Source organism: Perissodus microlepis, chromosome 7, assembly GCF_051167445.1.
Source record: "Perissodus microlepis isolate ML-2025 ecotype Zambia chromosome 7, ASM5116744v1, whole genome shotgun sequence".
In the NCBI taxonomy this organism is placed as follows: domain Eukaryota; kingdom Metazoa; phylum Chordata; class Actinopteri; order Cichliformes; family Cichlidae; genus Perissodus; species Perissodus microlepis.
The window spans coordinates 28081121-28109108 of record NC_140467.1 but is presented as its reverse complement, the minus strand read 5'-3'; the positions used below and the strand labels follow the sequence as shown (position 1 = coordinate 28109108).

Below are 27988 nucleotides of genomic sequence, written 5' to 3'. Positions count from 1 at the left end.
GCTAATTTATTAAAATGAATTATAAATATGACATGAGCAGGAGCCATGTACAGATTTAAAGAGACCTACATAAAGAAAAGAGTCAGAGGAGGAAATCAGACTTTTTGTTTTTGTAAACCAAGATGGTGGTGTGGAACATTTTAGAGTGAACAGCCCAACACATTGTTCCAACTGTTTCACCCTTTAAATATTCAATAAAAACAAACAAACTTTGCGTAAAGCAGAGAAGATGTCTTGGTTTGACCTTCAGGTCTCAGTGCTAACGTCACTGTGCTGGCTTTGTTCCAGTGTTCTTCCTGATGGCCCTGGGTCAGTGTGTGCCTCATTATTTGGAAACAATCAAAATATCATCCATTAACATCGTTGTGATGTCTCTGCACAGCATTTCTTAAACATTCAGTTTAACTTCCTGCTTTTACATCCTACATTATCTCTGTCCTCTTATCACCTTCTGTTTCCTTTCCTTCCCCTTTTCCAAGTTAAAGGTGGAGAAAATAAAACATTTACATCCTTTTCTGTCCCTTTTTCACACAGTTCAGTGATGATTTTATTCAAACTCTACGGTTTCAGTCACTCTAAACTTGGACACATATAACCTTTATTTGTGTCATGACATGAGTGATTTAAACCCGACAACACATTAATGCTTCAGAAAATATTATCTCAACAGTTATTTTTCCTGAGAGTCAGCTCTGGGGATGTTTCTGATAAGATGGTTTACATTACTTAATCCTTTGCTAAGTTCCAGGAATACTGCCCCTTTGAATTTCTCAGATTTATGTTATTATCGTATTTACACTGTTTGCAAATCTTATTAATGCACCCTGCAGCAGGAACTGGAAAGGACCAAAGTAAAAAACATATATAGGTTTTTCCTTGTTTTCATATTTATTTTCTGTTTTCTTCCAAAACTCTACGAGAACAAACAACCCATCAACCAGCTCTTGAGTGAGGACGGGTACTTTCTAACCCTCCTTCTTTCCCTCACTTCCTGTATCTTTTTCTTTTGTCAAGCTCCTTCTTCTCCCAAGTTTTACGGATTTGGTTCTGCTTTGTCCTCAGACAGAGAGGAGAGACCTCCTCTCCTCCTCTACCTCATCCAAGCTTACCACTTTGCTGCCACTGGTTTTCCAGCTTTCCTTCTCTGCATCCTAATCTGTAAACTGATCTTATCAAGATTTTGATTCAAGATTAGAAAAATTCCTTGAAAAACATCAGATAATAAATGTTGGTCAGTATGGTTTCAGAACGCAAAGAACCACTTCAATGGCGATAATTGAGGCAGTAGAAGAAATTACTGATACACTGGATAAAAATAAATATGCAGTTGGTATTTTTGTTGATCTCAAAAAGGCCTTCGACACAATCAATCACTCAATTTTATTGGATAAATTGGAAAGATATGGTATTCGAGGGAAAGCTGGTAACTGGTTAAAAAGTTACCTAACGGGTCGGGAACAATATGTTAGCATAGGGCATTACCATTCAGAGAAACTTGGTATTACATGTGGTGTTCCCCAAGGGTCAGTGTTGGGACCTAAACTTTTCAATGTATACATAAATGATATTTTTGATGTTTCTCAAGTACTTAAACTCATACTGTTCGCAGATGACACCAACATATTTTTCAGTAGCGATGATTACACTGATCTTGTAATAACCGTAAACGGGGAGCTAAAATTAATTAAAAAATGGATGGACATAAATAAATTATCATTAAATATAAATAAAACTAAAGTAATGTTTTTTGGTAATTTAAAATATAATATAGAATTACCAATTATCATTGAAGGTGTACCAATTGATAATGTGAGTGAAAACAAATTTTTGGGAGTCGTAATTGATAACAAAATTTCATGGAAACCCCACGTCAGACACATAAAAACCAAAATTTCCAGAAGCCTCACAGTTTTGAACAAAGTGAAACCATACCTTGATAAAGATGCACTTCGTACTCTGTACTGTACCCTGGTTCTTCCATATCTTACATATTGTGTGGAAGTGTGGGGAAATACATATAAAAATACAACTAATCCATTAGTCACAGTACAGAAACGAGCACTGCGTATTATTCACAAGGCTGGTTATCTAGATCATACTCACAAACTCTTTCTTCAGGCAAAGTTACTTAAATTCCAGGATCTGGTTAATTACAATACATCCATAATTTTGTATAAAGCTTTTATTAAACTTCTACCGGCAAATCTACAAACTAGATTTGAAATTCGAGAAAAGGTTTATAATGTGAGAGACTTTGGAGAATTCAAATTACCTAGAACTCGAACAACCCGTAAAGGTTTTTGTGTGTCTGTATGTGGTGTGAAAATCTGGAACAGTCTGAGTTTACAACTGAAACAATGCAAAAATATTCATAGATTTAAATTCCTCTACAAACAGTTGGTCTGGTCACAGTATACTCAATGATGGTTTTAGTGTGCTCTGTAATGTCTGTTCTCTTACCATTGCTGGTATGGATTCCAAAAAAAAAAAAAGAGAAAAAAAAGAAAAAAAAAAAAGAAGTGTGTGCGTATGTATGTATATATACGTGCATGTGTGTGTAGATATATATGTATGTATGTATATGTATGTGTGTTTGTTACTTGTAATTATTACTGCCTGTTACCTGTGGTAATGCAATTTATAATTTATATATTCTGTATTCAGTTATGAAGGCTCTAATTGTTGTTTGCGAGCTGCCGTTGAGATGCTTGTATGTGCCCGGGGCTGTTGATGGGTCTGTATGCAATGATGGGCGTAGTTGCGGGAAGTTTATTGTTTTTTGTTGATGAGTGAGTATAGGGGTGGGATTTAATAAGTTTTCTTCGTCCCACTCCTTTTTCAGGCAATTTTTGTTTTTTTGTTTTGTGCATTTTATGTTCAATATAGGTATTTGTTATGCCTGAAAATGAACAAATAAATGAATGAATGAAAAAGATATCAGAACAGATTTCTACTTTACTAAGTCTGGCCTCAAGGCTTACACCATATATTGATATGTAAATAGACAATAATCAGTCCAGTCCAATCCAATCCAGTTAGCTTCTCCCAGACTTTCCAGTGTAGTTTAAGATCAGGCGATGAGGGTTTGTGTTCAATAGAAAACAGCTGTGTTAACTGACAGGATGGACGGCTGTGTGTCAGCTAAGAAATTCATCTGGATGTGAGATGATGTCCATGGAGATCCTCCTCTGCTCCCTGAGCTCCTTCCTCTTCAGTCGGCCCTCCTTCAGCTGAACAAACGCTGAAGTTATAGTAAACCAGCTCAGTGCTGTCAGGTGCACTTGGCTTCTGCCCCCTGCTGGCCTGGAGAGACATGACAGCACAGGTCAGACTTCAATGCAATAAACAGGCTGAGAGCTTCAGATCTTTTCAGTACCTTACAGCAGAAATATAGAGCAGTGACCATAAACAGCACAATCACCAGCAGGACGACCGCAGTGACGGTAGGAGCTGCAGGATCTGTTGGAACTGACAAAAAACAGTCATCTCAGTTTCATGAGTCCAGTCTCATTAACAGATGGTTTCATTCAGTCCCAGTTATGCCAGCTCATTACACTGAACCAGAAACATTTTATTGACCCCTGATAGGGTTATGCAGTTTACATGAATGAAAAATTAAAGAAAGAAATATACCACTGTATAAATGTGCTTATGTCTACATAAAAATAATAAGTGAGAACAGATTACTGCGGGATATACATCACAGCAGAAAGAAGAAGCTTCTTCGTGTTTGGAAATTTCTGTTTTCGTCTGGAAATGATGAAGCATTTTTTTTGCTTTCTAAGGAACCGGACCCAAAAAAGACCATGAACTGTAAAACACATAATCCAACCACACCTGCCAAGGTTTAAAAACTTAAACCATGAACTAGTGGACTGAACCCAGCTGGGTCCAGATTCTCAGCTTTCTGCTTTGAACAAGTTCAGATTCATTCACAAGTTATCAAAGCCAAACTTTGTGTTCTTCTTTTTTTCTTGTAGGGTAAAACAGGATCACTAATCCACTCAGTGTCTCAGATTAAAAGTCCACTTGTTGTCATAGTTACTGATGGAAAAATGCAGTTTGTTAGAATCAGTCTTTTTACTTCCAGTAAAATTAAGAAATCTTTGACTGTTTCCTTTTTGTATTACATTTTGACACATTAGGTCACTCTTTATAAAAAAAATCCATGAACTTTGTAGTTCAGCCCACACGAGATCACCGACTGTTTCAGGGACAGAAAACATGACTGTCATAGAGGAAATCAGTGATCAGCTTACCTGAGCAGGTGAGATTCAGGATGAACAAAGTCTTTTCTGATGTTGAGCACTCCATCAGAGCAGATCCAGCCTGAACGGGTCTGATCTGCCACACAGATGTTTGTGAGGCAGATCCAGCCTGAACGGGTCTGATCTGCCACACAGATGTTTGTGAGGACTTTATGAGTCCTCCATAATCAAACGGGCCACAGTGCAGACGTTCACAGACTTCATCTGCTGTTTCGTCCAGGATCCTGTCAAACACAGACACCCGTCTCCACTCTCCCAGATGTTTCTCCTCCAGTGTACCTGCACAGTGACTAGCTCCTCCCACCAACCTGACATCATCAGGCTCTGGACACAAAACAGAGAGTCATCAGCAACTGAAAAACATGATTTTGAACCAAATCAAAGCTGCACGCTGTGAACGGCGCCTGACGTAGCATCTAAAACATTCTGCAATAACTGATATTAGAGCAAATAGATCCCTTGATTATAATGTGACCAGAGAAGAGGATCATTAAGTGAAATGAATGTTTTAGCAAGCTAAGCTGAGTCTAAAGTCTAAGTTTTCAGTGTTTGACACTGACAGTGTCACTAAGGTAACCTTTGCTGAACATATCACATGCTCATATTCAGACTTTCAGTTTAAAATCTGCTGGAAGCACCAAAGTTTCACTAGTTCTTTGACTTCCTGATACATCCTGATATAGCTTCTCTGTTGAAGGAATGTGATTTATATATGCAAACAGCCACAGCAGCACAGACTGTGCATCATATTATCACTGACACTCGCATGTATTTGGTCCTAATCTACTGCTAAATCTCTTTCACATAGTTGGAGCTGCAGATACTGGAATACACTTTAAGCCTCTGACAATGTTTAAGTGTAGTTTAAAGTCTCAAAGCTGAGAAAGCTGTAATGTGCAGCTGTAATGTTAATGTTAATGTAATGTACTGAGAATATGCTGAAGGCTCAGATCTCTATCAGATTTATTACATCTAAAAATTTCCCATTCTCGCTGAGGGCGGTCTATCAAGCTTTGGGGTTATTACCACTGGGCCCACTGTTACTCAGTGTAAACGTATTTACCATTTATCACAAATATTTATGTTATGTATGCTGAAGGCATTAGGAAGGGTAAAAGTATTTCTGGAATGACAGTTTGTGTACTGTGTACTAGTACTCGTAGTAAAAACGAACAAATCTATGCCATGGTTATTCAAAGAAACAGGATCGTATTGCAAACACAAAAGAAGCACTAATAACACAAGGACATGGGAATAAGAGAAAAACTTTAAATTAAAAATACACATAAAATCTCATTGTTGGAGAAACTGCGGTGAAAGAAAATTCTTTTTATTGTGGAGTGTGTGTGAAATCCTTTTTTCACATAATTTACATTTTTTTGGCAAAATGTAAACATTGTTTATGAGATGAACTCTGGAAAAGAAACAAAAATGCCCTGTTAGGGTTTTAGGGATCTTATGACAGACTAGGTGGTAACGTCTGTGTTTATTATAGCAGAGTCCCTTACTCCATGAAGTATTTGGCTGTCTGTAACAGTAGTTCACTGCAGTTTGAGATGATTGTCAATGATTGTCTTTTCTTAAGCTGTGTGTAAACAGAGTGTTTCAGCTTACCTGACACAGTGACGGTCAGCTGGTGGCTCTCAGAGGAGAAGTTATGAGAAAAAACGTAGATGTGATAAACACAGCTGTAGTTTCCTTGGTGGGCGGGCTCTGCAGCAGGAAACAAGAAGTGGGCAGAGTGATTGACAGCTGGCTGGCTGCAGCTGTATGTTGTGCTGGAGGAGGTGAAGGTGAGCTGGAAAGAGCCTCCTGGGTACTGTGGCTGGATGGAGCAGCTGATGGTGAAGCTGGAGCCCCTGGACACCTGAAGCTCCTGCTGCTGGGCCTTGGAAACCCTGTCCATGGAGGATGCATGGATGTTTGGCTGAACCAGCAGGTCTGTAAACACATATAAGATGGAAGGTGAGCTAACATCAATCCTTCACACAATCTTCCAGATATCCAAGACATGAAGTGTTTACAAGCCAAAATAAATGAGGAGTTTTGCATCAGGAAGACCTCGAGCATAAAATCAAACGTCAAAAATCAACCCATCACACTTTTATATTACACTCAAATTAAACTTATAATTTCACATGAGGATTTGTCTAACATGTGACTGTTTTTAGTAGCAGACCTACACACACACAGACACATGCGCGCACACACACATACACACAAACACACACACACACACACACATACACACACACACACACACACACACACATACACACAAACACAAACACACACACACACGCACACACACACACACACACACACATACACGCACACACAAACACACACACACACACAAACACACACACACACACACACACACATACACACAGACACACACACACACACACACACACACACATACACACAAACACAAACACACACACACACGCACACACACACACACACACACACACGCACACACACACACATACACACAAACACACACACACGCACACACACACACACACACACACATACACGCACACACAAACACACACACACACACACACACAAACACACACACACACACACACACACAAACAAACACATACACACTACTCCATTATGTTAATAATTGTTTTTGCTAAATAAATGGAGTAAAGCTGTGTTGATTCCTCTACCAGCAGCAGTGTCAAAGTACAGAGATCAATCATTCAGATGTTTATGATTCCTTTTATCACTCAAACTGAGTGATAAATATATATACTTTAAAATATTGTAATGTGATTTATGGTCCTGCATCAGAGCCTGTCAGTTACTAAAGCCTGTTCCCATTGAAATGCCTCTGGTTGCCACCTCAGGCCTGCATTTAACATACACGTGTTTATTTACATGCTTTAAGATTAGAGTTAACAAGAGCAACTCCAGCCCTGTTGGTAAATTACCTGAACATCATCTCTTAGTTTGTCACTTTGCTCTAAACTGTGTGGCTCATGGCAGATTAAATTTGTGATATTAAATTAAATGGATCCATCTTTGTTTAGCAAACAGCACAATTTTGTGCAAAATAAGTGCAAAGATGGAAAAAGGTCAGTGGACCCACAAGTAAAGGATGTCAAAAGGTAGAAGAGGAGAGATCTGAGGAGAGCAATGAGATGTGAGTGAGGCTGATGAAGATGGTCAGACAGATGATCTGGTGATGAAACTAGTCTGAAACTAGTGTAAAAATGCCACTCTAGTGACAAAACCTCAGAAACTAGACACAACTCAAATGAGCATGTGTAAGTGGTGTGTACCTGCACAGGTGTGATTAATGTGCTTCAGTAACACACAGAATTACATCCCTACAGAGCTCTGTTCTAGTTCCTGCTGTCAGCCCAGCTCCTCCCACTTCCTGTCCTCTCTGTTCTGTAAGAACCCGTTAACCAGTTTCACCTCCACCAGACTTTGTGTCTGTACTTGTCTATAAACAGCTGCTGGAGCTCTGACATGTAGGCGGCTGTTCTAGCTACTATCTGTCACAGCTTTTTACATCTCTGTCATATATGAAGTCATAGATGATTTCATCAGTATGATCACCTGAACAGATGAGTTTAAGGATTTGGTTAGAATAATGTTTTCTTGTTGCACAATTCCTCAGAGGAGATCTGGACAGAACACAGTCAGGTGTGATCGACCATGCAACTGGGCGTGAGATGTCTGCCTTTTCTATAGAAACAGCTGAGCCACAGTCCAGTTGTTCACAGAAAACACCTGCTTCTTTCAGTGTCCAGGAATGATAGGCACACAGTGGTCTCCATCCTCCCTGATGTTTCACCTCCAGTGTACCTGCACAGTGATTGGCTTCTCCCACCAACCTGACATCATCAGGCTCTAACAGAAAGCAGAGAGTCGTCAGTAAATAAGTGAATTTACTTCTGAAAATTTGAAATTTGAAATAACTGCTGCTCTGTGATTCTTCATTTCACTCTGATTTCTCTTTTTACCTTTAGATCTCTGTTTTCCTTCAGCCTGGACTCCTGAGGAGAAAACAGTAACACCATTCAGTGTGAAGAAGGAATTTGATTGGAGCTCACATGAGGACAGAACAACCTCCCTGAAATTTCCACCAGCTCAAAAATACCACAGTAAGCCAATATTAGGCTCATTGATTTGTTTTCAGTGAGCCTAAAATGAAATAATGTCAAATTTTAAAAGTCCAGAGAGTGCTTCACACAGGCTGAATGGAGCAGGAAGCAGGTTTGTTGATACATTTTAGAAAAATGTCAGCAACAGATTTACTTTTAAATCATTCAGTTATATATAATCTTGGAACTAAAAAAAATAGTTCTGAAAATAATTGTGAAAATCAAATTCAGAATTTGAAATAGCAACTTAGAATCCATGACTCACTTTAAAGGTGATTTAATCCTGAGGAACAACCACTACATGAACTGTCATGCAGACAGTCTCAGCAGGCAAGGCCAAAGATCCTTATGTCCTTTGATTTTTCAGCCACTGTGATTTTATGTAAGCATCGACGTGTGAACAGATCCTGACCGCCAACAGGCCACTGGGCCCCATCTCCATCTCAGCTGGCCCAGCAGTATCTGCCATTTTTATCACTTCAGAGAATGAGGCATTTTCAGGAACATGTTCCTGATATTATGACAGTAATTTGTTTTTGATTTGTTAAAAAAAATATGATGACAAAATGAGGACTAAAGTTCTTGAGTTGATTGTTAGAGATTAAAATCAGCTCCAGTTGGTGGAAACAGTCTTTAGTAGGGATGGGCCCGCCTACTATCCTTGGAAACGTTAAAATGATTGGCTAGAATCTGAAGTGTATCACATCTCAGGAAAAAAAGCACCGAAATAAAGCACCGAAATGTGCGCTGCGTTTCGGTCTGGTTACTACCGTTTATGTCAGAACCGGTGCTATAATGGCACCGGATACCGGTACCCATCCCTAGTCTTTAGGTGTGTTCAGCTGGTTGTTCAGTTCCAGCTTTAGAGAAAGATGAGATTCCCTTTAAAACTGGATTACAGGCTGCACACTTCATTCTCATTTCTCAAACTACTTCTAATACTACTACCCGTCTCCCCTCCCAGGGAATGGGCTGCCAAACATTTCTCATAAGTAAAATTTCCATGAGTCTGAATCATCATCACTTAATATGAACTCATCTGACACTGCAGCGATATCAGGATAAGTGACTGTGAACAGAATAAACTGTCTTTTTACCTTTGTGTGTGTCAGAGTCCTACCTGTGCTCCACAGCAGCAGCAGCAGCAGCAGGTGATCCATGTCCAGGTAGATGTCTCCCTGTCTGCTCTCTGCTCTGATCATCAGCTGTGCTGTCCTCAGTGTTTACCTGCTGCAGGTCACCCTGACCAGCTTCTGCCTCTTTTGTCTTTCTCTTTGAGCTTCATAACATTTCAATAAAGTTGAGCCGCTGAACCCTGAGACACATCATCAGTCTGTGAGGAAAACCACAGAAAAAAAGAGGTGTTACTGTTGATCCATGACGTGGTCACGAGGGAAATACCATGATGTGTTGTTTTTTGTTTTATTTTATCATATTACATGAGCCAGCCCATTGTTTCCTGCTTCCTGTTTAAAAGCTCACTAACTGTGCAGCTAAGAACGAGAAAGGCTGCTCTGTGAGTGCACAGCTGAAGATAGAGCTTCAGAACTTTCACTTACTTTCATGAGTACAAACTCTGAAACCAGCAGATACGTCAGCTCTTTACTTACATCAGACACTTTACAGATTTAGTCTACAGATTAAATAAAATTCAACCTTTGAGTTTCTTTTTGTCTTGGTGCAGATTGACTCAACATGTGCTCCATCTATCAGTGAGAAGACACACTCACACTTCTGAACACTACAATCTACCTACTTGTAGATGTGTGTCTACAACAGACACACATGATGCCCCTATGGTGGTCAAAACCTCTGATTGGCCGTGGTCAAGACATTCCTGTGGTCCTTCGTGTGTACGTTTGAAAGTGCAGGTGGATAGAGAGAGGTGAGTAGCTTGAATAAAGTGACGTCGATTCATTAAATCCTGAATCAACTTTTAAATGTATTTTGCCAGAAACGCCAGAATCGCTTTGTGGTCTTTTTTTTTGTACTCAATTCTGAGCTGCAGGTTTTGTCTCTCTCCAAAATTCACTGAACCAGCAGCAAAAGAAGATCCAAACTACGATTCACATTTGAGAAATCTCGTCATTAATTTCCTCTTACTTTTGCTTTTTTGCTTCCACCACGATAAAATCCCACTTCCTGCACTGCTCTCTCTACTTCAAGAACACTTTCCCATCTTAAATCTCCATTTTTGCATTATTCATTCGCCTACCCACCAGTCTACCGTTGTTTACAGCACTGTCGGTCACTGTCTTTTTTTTTCTTTTTCTTTTTACTTAAATGTCTTCAGATAAGAAAGCCTAATTTCTGCTGTTCAATACTGAACAAATGTAAACTTTTTTAAATTATGCAAAATTGCAGAATATTGCAGAAAATTTTAAGGTTATCTGCTATAAAAAGCCAGACCAGGAAAATCTCCTTCATGTTTTTCTGTGTTTTATTCTCAGTTACTTTGACACAAAGGCATCTGCTGTGACGTTCACGATTCTGATGAAGTCTCACATGGATCAGTACTGATAAATGATCAGAATTATAATATTTATGACTGTCTGAGGCTAAATTGAATCAAATCGAATTGTGACCTTGTGAATAGGAATCAAATGGATTATAGAAATGTGGTTGAAAAATCTGGGTGCGCTTAACTTTTGTGCTGATGCGCCTAAGAAAAAAAGTTAGGCACACCAGTGCAGCCATGGCAAAAACTTAGTCTAGAGCCCTGCTAAAGTTAATTTTTTTGTTTTTCGTTAATAGGCCAGTTTATTTTTTTCTTTCTTTGCTACATAAAACAGTCAAGCTTCTAACATGTAAACACAACTGTCCACCATCTATAATCCAGTTTTAAGATCCCTTCCCAGACGCTTTAACGCCCACTCACATCATGGGCCATCTGACCTCGGGAAATCACATGATAGGGTGGGGCCAGGTTTCACAATGAGCTCACCCAAAACCTTGGCTGGTTGTGACCTACACTCGTTTTCACACCTTGGCTCATATGATTAGGTAGAGGATCATTAGGGGGTCCATGTCCGTCTTGGGTACACTCCCATAGGGCTTAAATCTGGGACTCTCCACCATTTGACCCTAGAACTGAAGAAGCTTTTCAGATGAGAGGTGAAACGTCTTCAAGCAACTCTCCAAAAGTTGATTCTGTTCATCTGGACGTAGCGTTTTGTGGGAGAAACGTTTCGTCACTCATCCAAGTGACTTCTTCAGTCTCAGCTGACTGCAGGTTTCCCCGATCTTATAAACAGTACATTTGCATAATGACTGAAACCAGCCCACTGAAGGAACAATGGGCTGGGAGGTCAGTTCCTTAATCTTAATTATGCAAATTCTCATGACCATTGATAAACAACCACTGATCAATGGCCACGAGTAACATTCGCAGAGAGTTGAGGAATGGCTGCAATCACAGCATTGTAAGATGGTGAAAGATGTACCCTTAGGCCCCCTCCTTGATTCAGAGATGGTCTTTCCCTTTTCACGTAAATGGCCTCCTTGACTCCGCGCTCAAACCAGCGTTCCTCCCTGTCCAGGATGTGTACATCCTCATCATTGAAAGAGTGTCCACTGGCCTGTAGATGTAAATATACTGCAGAGTCCTGGCCTGACGAGGTAGCTCTTCTGTCTTCAAACAACCTAAGTCCAGACACTTTTCTTTCCAAGCTACTTAGACTACGATGACCTGGATGACTGAGAACTTTCAAAGACAAACAACTTGTTGTGGAAATGTCTTTTATTCATTACTTTTTTGTTGTGTGGTTCTGGCTCATTGCTATTGTCTGTAAAAACAACTTAATCTGACCATGCTGTGTGCGTGTGTGTGTGTGTGTGTGTGAATTAACCTGTAAGTCATTTCTGTGAACATAGTTTTTTTTTATGTTTTTATCTTTGATATAAGGCACTGCTACATAGAACAAACCAAAGAGCTTCCTTAGTGTCTCACAGTGAAACATTAAGGAGCAGTGTCCTGGCAGCTTCCACAGCCTGAAATGAGCGAGTTCAGATGATGACAGTAACGTGTAAAGCAGGGGTGTCAAACTCATTTTAGTTCAGGGGCCACATGGAGAAAAGTCTATTCTCAAGTGGGCCGGACTGGTAAAATCATTGTATATATAACTTAAAAACAACAACTTCAGATTGTTTTCTTTGTTTTAATACGATCAACATAAAAATAAATCTAGAGCCTGTGGACAGTATGTTCAAAATAGTACAGGCACAACATAGCTATTAATCATAAAACATCTCAAGTTATTTGAAAATTCTGAGGACAAAGAACACACAAACACACAGTGCCTCAGTGATTCACAGAACTGTTTCACAGATCACAGAACTACATCAGGGTGTCTCATGCAGCACTTTCAGTGGGGTTGCATAGTTTATTTGACTCCTGATACCTGGCATCTTTTAGCTTTCACCAGCTCATCAATATCAGGCTTCACATCCTGAGCGGCAGCTAACTTCAGGATGTGATTCAAGTGCCTGTGCGTGAGCCTTGAGTGCAGTTTTGTTTTATTTATGCTCATTACAGAGAAAACTTGCTCACAAAGATACGTGGTTCCGAACATGCACAACAGTTTTGCAGCGAGGGCTGTAAAGTTGGGGTAACCTGGCAAGAGATTCTGATAGAAATTTGCCCTTCAAATCCGAGTCACACTGCAAGTTTATTATTTCAAGTTGGATCCTGACGGGCAGATCAAAGGGATTCACGGTGAACGGCGAGCAAAAAAAGTCTTTCACCAGTTCACCAAAAATCTGAAATCGTTGCTCAAACTCTAGTAACAGTCCCGTTATTTTATCTTTAAACCGCTTCATATCTGCCACACTGGATCGTGCACACATATTTCAGACAGGGGAAGTGAGCTGCATCACCACCAGCGAGCTGCGTCTCCCACAATAACAGCTTCAACTTGAAAGAACGTATGCTGTCATAATACTGCGTGACAACTTTGTTGCGTCCTTGCAGCTGTTTGTTCAAGTTATTCAGGTGCTCTGTAACATCCACCATAAATGCAAGGTCCTGCATCCATTCTGCGGAATGAAATTCTAACACTGGTTTGCCCTTTTCTTCCATAAACTGTTCAATTTCTTCTCGTAAATCAAAGAAACGCCTCAGCACAGCACCTTGGCTCAACCATCTTACCTCAGTGTGGTATGGCAGGCCATAGATGAGGTCTTTCTCTCTGAGAAGACTGTCAAACTGACGGTGATTGAGGTTTCTGGATCGGATGAAATTAACAGTTTGATTGACCACCTTCATGACGTTATCCATTTTCAGTGACTTGCAACACAAAGCCTCCTGGTGCAAAATACAGTGAAAAGTCCAAAAATCACGTCCTCCATTTGCAGATTGCACTTTATCCCTGAACTTTTTTACAACGCCTACTTTCTTCCCGATCATTGAGGGCGCACCATCTGTAGCCAGGCTGACAGCGCGGGACCAGTCCACTCCGACCCTGTCCAGCTGCGGTCGTTGTATCTGTCATCGGTACCAACTCCACGAACTCCTCGGTGACGGTCAATGTGTCATCAACTCCGCGGATGAAAATTGCCAGTTGTGCAACATCTGTAATCAGGGCTGGACTGGGACAAAAAATCGGCCCGGGCATTTTGACTAGAGACCGGCCCACCAGGTATTATAGGAAAAACCATAAAGCCTTTGAATGAAAACAAACGCTGTTGTCACAGTGATGTACACTGTCTTGTTGGTATATATGTATCGGTCTAATAAACTTAAACCTACACCATCCTCCCTATTCTGGTATTCTGAACAGTACCCGAAAGTAGACTGCTTGGTCGAGTTAACCTCCTGAACTATCTACAACACATGGTGAAAACCTGAAATTAAGACAGAGAAGACTAGAGGTGAGACATGATCATTACTGATTACTGATGACAGATTTAGATATATTTTCATAAACCATTCATTTGCCACATCAATAAACAGCATGGCAGGGCAAAATATTTTTTCTAACATGGCAACCTTTAATAAGTGAAAGGAGACAGAAAGACAGGTGAGAAAGAATAAAACTTAATTGACTTTTTGATGGCATTTTACACACAGTACTGGTACAGAATCTAGAAAATGTGGGAAAATACTGGCATCATATACAGTACTTAGCTACTTCTGAAGAAATTATGATGGGACCCTGAAAAAAATTACTATGTACAATAATGGATTTCTATACATTTTACATCAGATGAAAATGTTTGTTGTAAGATTCAGATAATTATTTGTTAAAAGCGAGACATTTTAAATGAAAATAAGAAAGTATTTCTTTGTGCCCCCCTCTCCCTGTTAATGCCCTACCTGGGCCCCTGGCAAAACTTTGCTAGACCCGCCCCTGCACAGTTACCAGCTGTCAGCTACTTAGAAAAGGATCCTGGTGTTATTTGTCTCTCAGAAACAGTTCATAACTTCCCTTCAACTCATTCATGTCACCTAAAAGGTAAACCTGTTTCTCCATCACCTGTTCAGCTCTGATGATTCAGTAAGGACATCTCCTGGTTTCATCTTCATGTTTCCCTCTCACCAGATAACCAGCATGACCAGCAGGTTTACAGCTGTGGCTCCAGCAAACATCAGCTGATCCTAGAAATTAATATTAAATAAATTCTAACAACAGCTGATCAAGCTTAAACGTGCTGCTGTTGTTTAGCGCGACATCCGCCGGTTTCCCCGTTCTGGCGCAAAGTGGGCGATAAACAAACAAGAGAGAAAAGCCGATCAGCTGATCATTGAGTTTCATGATTGAAGTAGAAACAGGAGAGGGAGGGGGGAGAATGAGAGAAGAAGAGGCAGCTGTGCAGCAAAGACACAGAGTAAATCCAGCTTTGTGTCTTTTTCCATTGTAGCTGAAGTCCGGGACAAACTGTGTTCCTTTTCACCTCAATACGAAACGCTCAATATTTTCTCTGAATACGAGATGATTCCGGTTTTTACGGGACGGTTGGAAACTCTAATAACTAACCTTATAAATAAAATAAGATAAAACAAGTTCAACATCAGTAACATCATAGCACCCGCCCAGCAGTATATAAACTCTGTCATGCTAGCTAGCACGCAGTACGAGTTATTGTAACTGACTGTAAAAAGTCAGCATAACGAAAATAAACTACACCTAAACTTGGTTTATATCTGACCCAGATAGACTGCAGGTCATAACTTCGTACCTGAAGCTCAGTTCACTGTCTCGGGTCTCTGCTCCTCCTGCCTTTCCGTCATCTACCTGCCAGCGCGTTGCATCTGCTGGCCTCCACCACTTGCTAATGTTACTGAATCTGTGGAAGCTCCGCAATAGCCACCACCAAACAATTGAGTTATTTTTACACATCTCCCAGCCGATCCACCACCTTTCAGTGTTTATAACGTCACGGGAAAAAGACGAAAAAAAAAACAAAACAGTAAAACAAAACCCATCGGCCCATTAATACGAAAAATCAGTCCAGTCCAGCTATGCCTGTAATGTGCGTGCCTTCATCAATTGCAACTGAAAACACAATAAATGACTTTATTTTTTGCTTCAACTGGCTGTCCAAATCCGCTGAAAGATCAGAAATCCTGTCGGCAACTGTGTTTCTTGTCAGGCTGATATTTGCAAAGGCCTGGCGCTTTTCAGGGCACACAATCTCCGATGCCTTCATCATACATGTTTTTACAAAGTCACCCTCACTAAATGGTTTTGAAGCTAGTGCAATTTCGTTAGCAATGAGGTAGCTAGCTTTCACTGCAGCGTCACTGATGTCTCGGCTGTGAGTAAACACAGACTGCTGTTTCTTCAGACCCGCCAACAGTTCATTCACCTTCTCTCTTCTCCGCTGTCCTTGAAAGTTGTCATATTTGTCGGCATGAAGACTCACATAGTGGCGACGGAGGTTATATTCTTTCAGCACTGCAACATGCTGGGAACACACCAAACATACAGCTTTCCCATTCACTTCCGTGAATAAATAGGAGGATGACCATTTTTCTTGGAACACTCTGCATCCACTTTTCTCTTTTTTGACAGAGACATATTGGGGCAATGAGGGTGCCAAAGCACATCAGGTTTAAATTTCGTGGGCAAAACAAACTCACAATTGCTATTGCACCATCCAATGGACACAATTGGAACAGCAGTTTATTTATTGAAAAATTGCTGCTCATTTTTATACTTTACAAAATCATCTCACAGGCTGGATTAAACCCGTTTGCGGGCCTGATCCGGCCCGCGTGCCGTACGTTTGACACCCACCCCTGGTGTAAAGGAAGTAGTACTACCTGCTGACTCAGCAGGACCCTGAACAACATGCAGTGTGTAAGAAACATGTGGAGTGGAGACCAGATGCTGTTTTTGTCAGATTATTAGAGAAAGATATTGTAAGAAAATTACATTTAAATTCAATAAATGTTTTAACCTCAGAGATAATCTGAGTTTTGTTTGAATACTACTAGCATTACAAGATGCAGTGTCTAACTACAGGTCAGAATAACATCGAATAAAATGATATTTGTTCCCATGAAGCTGAGGCTTTCATCACACAGGAGATTTAAAACCGATCACATGCTAATGGTTATAAGTTGTTATTTAAACAGTGCCAAGTTATTTTCCTGAGAAACTTTGAGATAACATTGTTAACTTCTGTCCTACAATCCAGGAACACCACCCATACCAACTTCCTTTGTTTTCCTATGAGTAGGTTTTTTTTTTATAGTGGTCACACTGTTAAAATTCTTCTGGTGAAACTCTGTAAAATGAAATAGGAATATAAAGAAAAAGGATGAAGGTGAAAATTGATTTGATGTTTAAGTGTTATTATTTATTAACCTTTATTTAACCAGGAAGATCCCATTGAGATTAAAAACCTCTTTTTCAAGGGAGACCTGGAGTGTTAACAGCAGTGAGTGAGTCTTTATATTTCCACAGGTTTGCAGACAGTGGCAGCTCGGTGCTGCAGGATGCAGCTGCTCTCAGTAGTGACACCAGGGCTTTGGAAAATGTGAAGGAGGTAGTAAATGTTGAGTTTTTCATACTGCTGACGACACCCCTTGTGTCCATTCACACTAAAATAATAAATAAACAATTAAATGGCAGAAAAGGTCCTTTTTGATCTACCTTAGAAATTCCTGGGTTTTGTTTTAATGTTTTCACACTAACACCCCCCCCCCCCCCCCCCCCCCCAAAAAAAAAACCTTTCTCTTTTATAATTAAAGGATAGTCTAAGCAGTGAGCAACCAGAACTTTAATTTAATGTAATTTAATACATTTATTTTATAAAGTTTAAGACCATAGAGTCAGACGCTGAAATATGTCTCTCATTTAGTATAGAAGTGTTTCTTTATCGTGTCAGAAAATTGAGCTGCTTATATATTTAAATATATTATTAAATGATCGAAGTGCCCTGTATGGACCCCACGATGTAAAATGAGTTTGATATCTCTGATGTAGGTGAAATAACAAAATAATTCAAGATAAACCTCAAAATAAAATCAGTCAGTATCCTTTCTACATATAACTTTACTGTGTCACTTCCATGGTTAACACAAAGGGTTTATAAAGCGAGAGCTTTAGTCTAGTTTTGTCTGTGGAGAGTAGATTTCATCACAGTAGCTGTCTTTCTGAAAGGACATAATTCACCCACTGGCATCTTCTTCTATGCTTTTTATCAACACACAGCAGTCAGGCTATTTTAAAATATATTGACTGAATTATGATATTCTGGACCTTTGTCCAAGGAAATTTTCTCCTTAAATTATAATTGAACACCTCTGAAGTATAAGCTTAGTGAAATGATGGTTATAAGCGATGTTCTTTATAACCTGTAAGAACCTTGATGCAGATCCAGGTGAGTATTCTGTACTGCCGTGTCTTGCTGCCTTTGACACAGTTGATGACGGTATCCTGACTGAAAAATCATGTTGGCCTCTTTGGATCATCTCAGGAGTGGTTCTCTTCTCATTCACAGCAGTTTTTCCTTTTTTGCTGCTAATTTTGGATCCTCTCCTGCGGTTCGCCCGAGGTTCGGTCTTTGTACCTATCTCGTTGGTTCTGTACACACTGAGTGACATTGGCCTCATGAACAACCCAAGAGTGGATATGTGGAAAAAAATGAAGGATGGATATTTTGCCTTGTATGTTTATTTCTAATGATTTGTGAAGTCTGGTTCATGCTGTACTCAAACAACTATGGAAAAATAAGTAGTCTTGGCCTGTGATGGCTTGGCTGAGCTTCATTCATGAAAATCACACTTAAAACTGTAAAAGTTAAATGTAAAGCTGTTATAGAAGTTAATGCTTCCTTTGTGTTTGCAAGCTACTAAAATCAGCCAAAGCACTTATAAACATGATGATAGTCATGGCTGTATAAATGATCCACGTTCCACGGTTACTTCAGCTGTGCATTATTTTTAGCTCAACTTACAAAATCAACAAGATCTTAAGCTGTCTATGATGGGAAATTCATGTGGATGTAAGATGAGGTCCTCTTCTTCTACTTTAGTTCCTTTCACTTCAGCCATCTCTCCTTCATGTACACAAACGCTGAGAATGGAGTAAAGCAGCTCAGTGTTTTCCCGTCTGCTCGAGCTCTGCCTCCTGCTGGCCTGAGGAGACATGATAGTGCAAAGATCAGACTGACTTCATCACATACTGAGGGCTTCATTGTCAAAAGAAGACTCAAAAATACTCAGTAAAACAACTATTAGAACAGAACCCAACTTGTGTTTAAGTTAGAGTTACAGTTATATATTTAACACCCAAACACTTTATTCTTACTTTATTTGATTGACATCCTTATGAAATTCATATGGAAAGTAAGAAAATTATGAGTCTTTTGAAAATCTCAAACTCATCAGAACAATCTGTCCACTTCAGACAGCGTCTCCCTGCCCTCCAGCTTTGGCATCTGATTCACCACCCGTATGCCTAGTTCAACCTTCCACATCTGGAAGCCCACTCTGGTGAGTTAGGGAAGAGTGAAAGGTTTCTACTACATTGTCATCCGGTCACCAAACCCAATTACTGAATAAGGAGTGTAATTACTCTAACTTTGAGGAAGAATCGTCCCTTAGCGTTTGATCATTCCCTTATCCCCGACGACACTTCTGATAGGTTGCTAAGTTTGAGACAAGGCCAGTGGAGCACTGATGATTGTGCTGAAGACACATCATGAGGTTTGTTTTGCACAGTTTAGATGATCAAGTGAAGAATGAGGTAGCATCAAGTGATGACACAGAAACATTTGAAACATTGGTTTCTCTGCCTATCAAGACAGACAACTGCCTGCAGAAAAGAAGAGTAGCTGAGAACTCCAGATCCCAGCTTTCCTTGAAGACAGGAAGTGGCATCACCACAAAGTGTCAAATCGTGGTGTGTGGAGAGAAGGAAGAGAGGACCTTCACTTGCAAGCTGGTGAAGGATGGTGTTTATTGTGGAGACAGGACGAACAGAACAGGATAGAGACTGATTGAATGACTGAACTGAACCAGAAACACACACAAATCGATGATGACAAGCAAGGGCGTAGATTTGGTTTTGGCATTGGTAGGGACGAGTGTTTCAACCACCGAACCCTGCCCTGTTTCTTTTTTTTCCTTTTTGTCTTTGCTTCTTGATAAAAAGAGGAAAAATATACTTGCCTACATATGCTATTCTACATGCTATTAAACCATTTAAAATTACAATTCATAGTTTTACATTTGAATTATATAATGTTAAATTACTATTAAACAAATGGCTGACTAAGTATTTTAGACTTACTCCATATAAATCAGGCATCATACAAAAATAAAAATAGCTTCAAAAACAGTCAAGACAATAAAAGAATATGACTTTAAGGACTTAAATGTGGGATGGAGCGATTTCGCAGGTCTTTCCTCCCCACTTCTGTCAAACTCCACAACAAAAACTTTTGCAGCTGATCACACACAAACCCACACATGTGCAATAAAACTAAGTGCAATACTCTTTTCTGAGTATTTTTGTAAGTTGTATTTTTACTCAGTTGTATATAACATTTGTATTCTATTTTTATCCTAATGTATATTTTATTCTATTTTATTCTACTATTTTATTCTATTCTATTCTGTACAGTTGTGTACAGTATATTATTCTTATTGTATTCTAATTTTTGCTATATAACTTTGCACTGTCCACTTTCTGCTGTGACAAAACAAATTTCCCACGTGTGGGACTAATAAAGGTTATCTTATCTTATCTTAACAAGATTACTTCAGTTATAGTACACCAACTTCTCTTATACATTAGCACTAAGGGAACACTAAATGAACCGGTGGTTTTTGTCCAAAAAACTACTCATCTAAGATGACCACAAAATTATTATTATGTGCTTGATGTGCCTCACCTTTGGCCCTGGCTTTCCCCCTCTGACTGCACTAGGACATATTGCCTCTTGATAAAATAACACATTGATTCGTGCCATATAAAAAGTGAGACATGTCAATTCAGATTCTTTGTCAAATATACACTAATCAATCAATTTACATCAGCAGCCTAACAATTGTAGTGCAAACTGCACCACAAGGTGGAATATTTGCAAAATCATGACTACCTCGTAATATTTTGTGTCAAAAAATTAACCCTATGAATATGTCAGTGCCATTAGGATGAAATTATTGTGTCACCAACATTTTAACGTTAGACATATAATTTTAACAGCCTCTGTAAACTAATATCCTGGCTTGCTCGAGGCTGCCGTTTTCGCTGACAGTTTCAATCAAAATGAAAAAATGCTACTCTGGGAGACTGAGATAACTAATAGTGCTGCCTGTTGTACAGTTAGTTTCCAAAACACGTTATTAATGGGTACATACAACTTTAGACTGATGTGGGCCAAAGCCTAGCATAGCCTGTAACGTTATTATGACGGACACATTTTATGAGTGAACTTGACTTTAAGTCACTTACAGGTTTCTTTGAAAAATACTTTCTTATATCCAGGTTCTTCCTTTTTGCTGCCGTCCACCTCTCCTGCTCGCAGCGCACTGAGCGCAGGCTTGCCGCTGCTAAAACTAAACAAAGCTCCCTGAAAGGCACAGCCAATCACATTGGCCATATTTGTCACATGAGGTAGAGAACGTAATTTAACTCTTTCTGCACCGCTGGGTGAATGAGACGTTGACAGATCGTTTTTTTCTTTCTATCAGGTTTGTTTTTCTTTACAAGAAGCGATCAAATTATTGGTGGGGACAATTCAAAAATCGCTGGATATTGGTGGGGACACGTCCCTTCCGTCCATGCCAAATCTACGCCCTTGATGACAAGACAGAAAAGGAGAAAACTAAGGACTTAAATACACAGGCGTGATGATGATAAGAGACAGGTCAGAACACAGCTACAACCAAATCGGACTAATAACACACAGGAAGTAGAACTAAACGCAATGCATGGAGACAGATGACTAACACAATAAATCAGGAAACATGAACATATAGAAAATAAACAGAACATGAACAAACTGAAAACACTGGGTCAACGATCCAGGAACCCTGACAGAAGGGAGGCAGTTATCACTTCCAGGTGACTGTATTGAACCAGTGAAATTTGGACTCGACAAGCTAATAGAATTGGAGTGGCAGCAGAGGAGAAAAGCCAGTGAATGCCTGTATTGTAGAAAAACTGGTCATTTAGTTGTTCACTGCTCTTTTCGTCCATAGCAAAAAGCCCTTGACTCTGTGAAGGGTCAACTTAAAGATTTATGCTAAAATTATTTATATAAGCAAGTCACACTGGAGTTACAGGCCCTGACTGAGAGACAATGTCCATTTACTTCTCTGGAAATCCCTATGATACACTGTGGCATGTGACAAGATTTACATATCACCCAGGTAGGGGGGATGACATGTTTTTCTTGGTATCATTCACGGCATCTTAATGAATATAGTCTTTGAATGTGGCCATCAATTTACATCACAGGTATGGAAAGTTTTCTTTTCAGCCTTAGGAGCATGACTGAATTTATCTTCAGGTTTTTACCCCAAATCGAAATTAGATGAAAGAATATATGGATTAACGACTTATCTGTAAATCCTTGCAAAGTAATCCTGTGTAAGGGACTGAACATAATCCCTGTAAAAATTACTCAAGTTTGCCATGCAGCATTCTGGGTCGTTTTGATGCAATAAACTCATCTTTAACCTTTGTGGAGTGTCTGCTCTGAGGTGAGGTCACATCCATCCTGTATTCAAATAATGGGTTAAAAACAGTGAGTACACAGTTTTTTCAGGTGTGTCCTGCCAGGTAAAGTCTATCAAGGGTTTTACCAAAATAACCACTAACTGTCAGTGTGACAGGGGGAACACTGGATGTTATAGATGACCTACCTGAGCAGGTGAAATCGAGGATGTTGAGAGAATAAACTGATGTTACACACTCCCTTACAGCAGAGAAAGACTGGACACACTCAGGCTTGATTGTTGTTGGAAGTCTGGCTAAGGACTTTTTTGTCATTCTCAAAGAAACAGCAGAACCACAGCCCAGATGTTCACAGATAACAGCTGCCTGCTTCATGTTCCAGTTGGGGACAAAGACTGGTTTCCAATCTCCCAGTTTCACTTCCAGTATACCTGCACAGGGACTGACTCCTCCCACCAACCTGACAGACTCTAACAGAAAGCAGAGAATCATCAGTAAAAGAATAAAGTGAGTTTGAACCACATCAAAGCTGCAGCTCCTCTTCTACCTGAGCAGGTGAGTCCAACAGCTTTGCCAGGTGAGCAGCTGTTTCTAGGTGAGCCTGAGCTTCTACAGTCCAGGAGAGCAGACTCATGGCCTCCACACTGGAACGCTTTGCTCCACACTGGAGCCTCCACTTCTCCATAGAGCGCCCCCTGGAGGACCGAAGGAGGCCCACAGCCGAGCTCCCTACAGACCACCTCTGCATCCTGCTGGTCAAAGTCAGCTTCACACACTGAGGACCAGCTCTGGTTAGACTTCACCTCCAGTCTGCCCGAACACAGACTGGAACCATTCAGCAGCCTGACAGAGTCTGGAGACATCAGAGAAGATCAAACAGAGAGATCAGAGACAGCAGACACACAAGAAAAAGATGTCAGCAAACAACTATTCACTGACTCAAACTCAGCACAACTGTAACATGACTTCATCATTAACAACAGAACTCATCTTTCTAACAGGAGACATGTTAGTATCACATTTACATTTTATACAGTGGACAGGCTCTCACTGATTTCTGATGTTTTACAAATGACGGCAAAACAGCTGCAGTTCTTTGTTGTGCTCTTCTGATACTCAACAATTATTGCTCTACACATACAACCTATATAAAAATCTTCTATTTAAAAAATGTTCTAATGATTTTAGAGAGACAGGATGGAAAAGTAGGCCAATTCACTTCCATTGCTGAGGCAGATTATCTATGGTTGTAAGGTCTTCAGTGACAGATGCAGCAGTCACTCCTGAACAGACTGTGATAATCAGACTTAAAGTGAACGGAAGAAGGAGTCCTATTGATTGGTTAGCTTTGGTGCCCAAGGGGAGCTGGGAGAATCACTGGGGCAAGCTAAGGGTAGATTTAGTGACTAAAGAATCAAAAACCTAGGTGTGGTTAAAGGAACAAAAATTTTGGTCAGGCTGAAAAAGATCCTGGAGAGTTGGGTCCATCTAAGGAGAGCATGCCACTTTTCTGTACACAATCTAAAGAGTGAGGAGTTGGCACTTAGGAATACTTTGAGGATATCGCAAATCTCACTGACACACCTTCTGTAAATGGAAGCATAGTCTGGAGACAAGGGCACAACTCACTTTAGCTGCTGTGTGCTGCAAGCTGTTACTGTGCCATACATGATGTCATAAATATTTTTGCCTGATTGGCTTACCTGAACAGGTGAGATCTAGGACAAAAAAAGACAAACTTGAAGAGACACACTCCCTGAGAGCAGATCCAGACTGAACACAATCAGGTTTGAGCTGCCACACCAATGTCAGTGACTTCTGTCTCTGTTCTACTGAAACAGCAGAGCCACAATCCAGATGTTCACACACAGCAGCTGCTGCCTTCAGTGTCCAGTCAGATTCTTCCACTGGTCTCCACTCTCCCAGGTGTTTCACCTCCACCGTACCTGCACAGAGATTAGCTCCTCCCACCAACCTGACATCATCCGGCTCTGAACAGAAAGCAGAGAGTCATCAGTAAAGAAGTGAATTTACTTCTGAACAGATTAATTGAACTTTCATTCTTTATTCTCTCTGATTTCATCCTTTTACCTGTAGCATTGTGTTTTTCTTCAGCCTGGAGTCCTGAGTAGGAAACCAAAGAAGAAAAACCCCACATATTTAAGGCAAAACATTGATTGGAGCTCAGCAGAGGACAGAACAAAATCTCAGACCGGTTTGTGAGGAATTTGCTATCAGCTCAAAAACATATGATCAAATTCACCATGAGTCATTTTATCAGTCTGCTTTCAGAGACATGAACATGTGAAAAAACAGACCAGAGAGTGCTTTACACAGAACAGGCCAACAAGTGAATTTAATATAAAAGTAGGTAGACCTGTCCCTTGACCTGATCCAGTTCTCCACAGGGCTTTTGTGAATCACTCTTTATCTGACACATCAATCAGGACCAATCTGTCTTTGGAGACTCTATCAAAAGCCCAGGAATATATCACTGGGACACCCCTACCATTCAACAATGGTAATGTGGCAATCCATAGAGGGGTATTGTCACTATTATTACTATCATCAGTAGTAGTATTAGTAGAACCAGTTGTTAATTTCCAGCTCTTTAACATTGGGAATCCTCTGTGGTTGATAAATTGTTAGTTACATTCAAAGGAGATAAATTAAACTCATGCCTTGATATTTTTACTCAAGTTGCCTATTGGCTTAAAAATTAAAGTTATGTTTGTATAATTACTCTTACTTCTAATTGAATGTTCAATATAACAATGATCAGCTCAGAGAATGTGTCACTGTTGTTCTTACCTGAGCAGGTTACTTTCAGGACATTGGATGAATAACCTGATTTTGCACATTCCCACAAAGCGGATCCAGGTTTGACACAGTCAGGTCTGATTAACCACACATTTTTTTCTGTAGAGTCTTCAGATTGGGCAGAAACAGCAGAACCACAGCCCAGATGTTCACAAACAACAGCTGCTGCCTTCAGGTTCCAATAACGGATAAAAACTGGTTTCCAGTCCACACAATATTTCAATTCCAGTATACCTTCACAACGACTGGCTCCTCCCACCAACCTGATACGATCAGGCTCTAACAGAAAGCAGAGAGTCATCAGTAAAAGAATAAAGTGAGTTTGAGCCACATCAAAGCTGCAGCTCCTCTTCTACCTGAGCAGGTGAGTCCAACAGCTTTGCCAGGTGAGCAGCTGTTTCTAGGTGAGCCTGAGCTTCTACAGTCCAGGAGAGCAGACTCATGGCCTCCACACTGGAACTCTTTGCTCCACACTGGAGCCTCCCCTTCTCCATAGAGCGCCCCCTGGAGGACCGAAGGAGGCCCACAGCCAAGCTCCCTACAGACCACCTCTGCATCCTGCTGGTCAAAGTCAGCTTCACACACTGAGGACCAGCTCTGGTTAGACTTCACCTCCAGTCTGCCCGAACACAGACTGGAACCATTCAGCAGCCTGACAGAGTCTGGAGAAATAATATTAAATACATTTTTAAAGAGGACTTTGTGTTCTTTGAAAAGGTGAACAAAAACAGCATACTATAAGGGAAAAAAAACCTTGCCAGATTGTCTTTTACTTTATGCTGTTAAGCCTTCCTGTAATGTCTTGTGTTTATTCTTTGTTTTTCCATTTTTACAACCTTACTGGATTATTTAGAATATTCTCTTTCACATACCTTTGCTGGACTTCGCTACCTGCCTTCATATGTAAGCACAATTAGCACTCTGACAAAGTACCAAAACAGTGACAGGACTAGTCATACAAGGTGAGGGAAAATTATGAATCAAAGAAACATCAGAGTAAGGAAACACGTCTCAAATTAATCAAGACAATCACACAAAGGAAGTAAAACTCAAGACAGTACACGATAGACATAAACTCAGTCAAACAGGACTAGAGACCAGTTGACCACCACCTCACAAACTCTGCACCATTGGGAAAAATGTGTATTTCCTAAGTGACTGGAATGTGGTTGCTGGAGGTGGTGATTGCACTGGTTACCCACAGATTTTAGTAGTCATGCATAGTTTGTATGAAATACACCAATTTTTTTGGCGCTACTGTCTGTATTGTAGTAAAAGTAATAAAAAAATCAGCACAAACATGAGATGGAGAATGTTCATCTTCAAAGTAAAAGTTGTGTCTTATGATTGCGAGCATGATTGTTACAAAAATACACACCGGTTTTGTTTATGCAAAGAATTCATCCTCAAAAAATGCAAAACAAAAAGTTAACTTACTGAAAGTTAAGTTTGGCTCAACAAAGCTCTGACTCTCTCTGAGCCTGGCAAGAGTCTAAAAAAAACCCAAACCTACAACAAAAACTATTTTTCAGGCCAAACGAAGGTCTTAAAATGAGTGAAATGTAATTAGGCGTCATACACAGTAAGGATGTAACAGTATTAACTATACAACCAACTTCTGCTGGAGTAGAGTTTAGGTAGCTACTCTGCATTTTATTGTCACATGACATCGTAAAAAATGACAGTTAAGGGATGACTTCTTTAAAATTTGCTACAGCATGTAAGTTAAAGTCAGAGTTGTAAATCTGTCACCCAAATCCTGCCCCGACTAGAGACTGTAAATAACTCTTTGTACCAGCTCCTCACTTAGTAAGCAAATACTATTTCAGGTGTGTATCACTTATTTCTCTTTACTAAATAGTTCAACTTATTATTCAGTCAGCACTTTTGTGCTCTGAACTTATTTTTTTAACCGGGCTTACCTTGGCAGGTGAGATGCTGAATATAGAAAAAAAGATTCAGTCTTGCACACTCTCTCACAGCAGATCCAGAATGAACACAGTCAGGAGTGATTCTCCACATAGATCTGAGTGAGACCGCCTTCCTCTGGCCTACAGAAACAGCAGATCCACAGTCCAAGTGTTGGCAAACAGCAGCTGCCTCCTTCAGGGACCAGTCTGAGGAACCTACTGATCTCCACCCTCCTTGTTTTACCTCCACTGTACCTTCACAGTGATTGGCTCCTCCCACCAGCCTGAGAGGCTCTAAAAGAAAGCAGAGAGTCATCAGTAAAAGAATAAAGTGAATTTGAACCACATCAAAGCTGCAGCTCCTCTTCTACCTGAGCAGGTGAGTCCAACAGCTTTGCCAGGTAAGCAGTTGTTTCTAGCTGAGCCTGAGCTTCTACAGTGTAGGAGAGCAGACTCATGGCCTCCACACTGGAACTCTTTGCTCCACACTGGAGCCTCCACTTCTCCATAGAGCGCCCCCTGGAGGGCCAAAGGAGGCCCACAGCCGAGCTCCCTACAGACCACCTCTGCATCCTGCTGGTCAAAGTCAGCTTCACACACTGAGGACCAGCTCTGGTTAGACTTCACCTCCAGTCTGCCTGAACACAGACTGGAACCATTCAGCAGCCTGACAGAGTCTGGAGAGATCAGAGAAGATCAAACAGAGAGATCAGAGACAGCAGACA

At 40.3% G+C, this 27988-nt stretch overlaps 1 protein-coding gene across 1 annotated transcript; it reads right to left on the bottom strand.

Moving 5' to 3' along the window:
• On the bottom strand, nt 1-27959 carry LOC146383275 (scavenger receptor cysteine-rich type 1 protein M130-like; the record flags this gene model as incomplete). Its single annotated transcript, XM_084932438.1, has 14 exons — nt 1-3303; nt 3377-3468; nt 4260-4592; nt 5883-6209; nt 7851-8144; nt 8258-8290; nt 9519-9620; nt 23081-23386; nt 24237-24524; nt 24625-24657; nt 25345-25632; nt 25710-26015; nt 27276-27557; nt 27635-27959. Coding segments are annotated over 14 exons (3162 nt in total), but the record flags the coding sequence as incomplete, so codon positions are not given.
• Between the last annotated feature and the right edge of the window lie 29 nt (nt 27960-27988).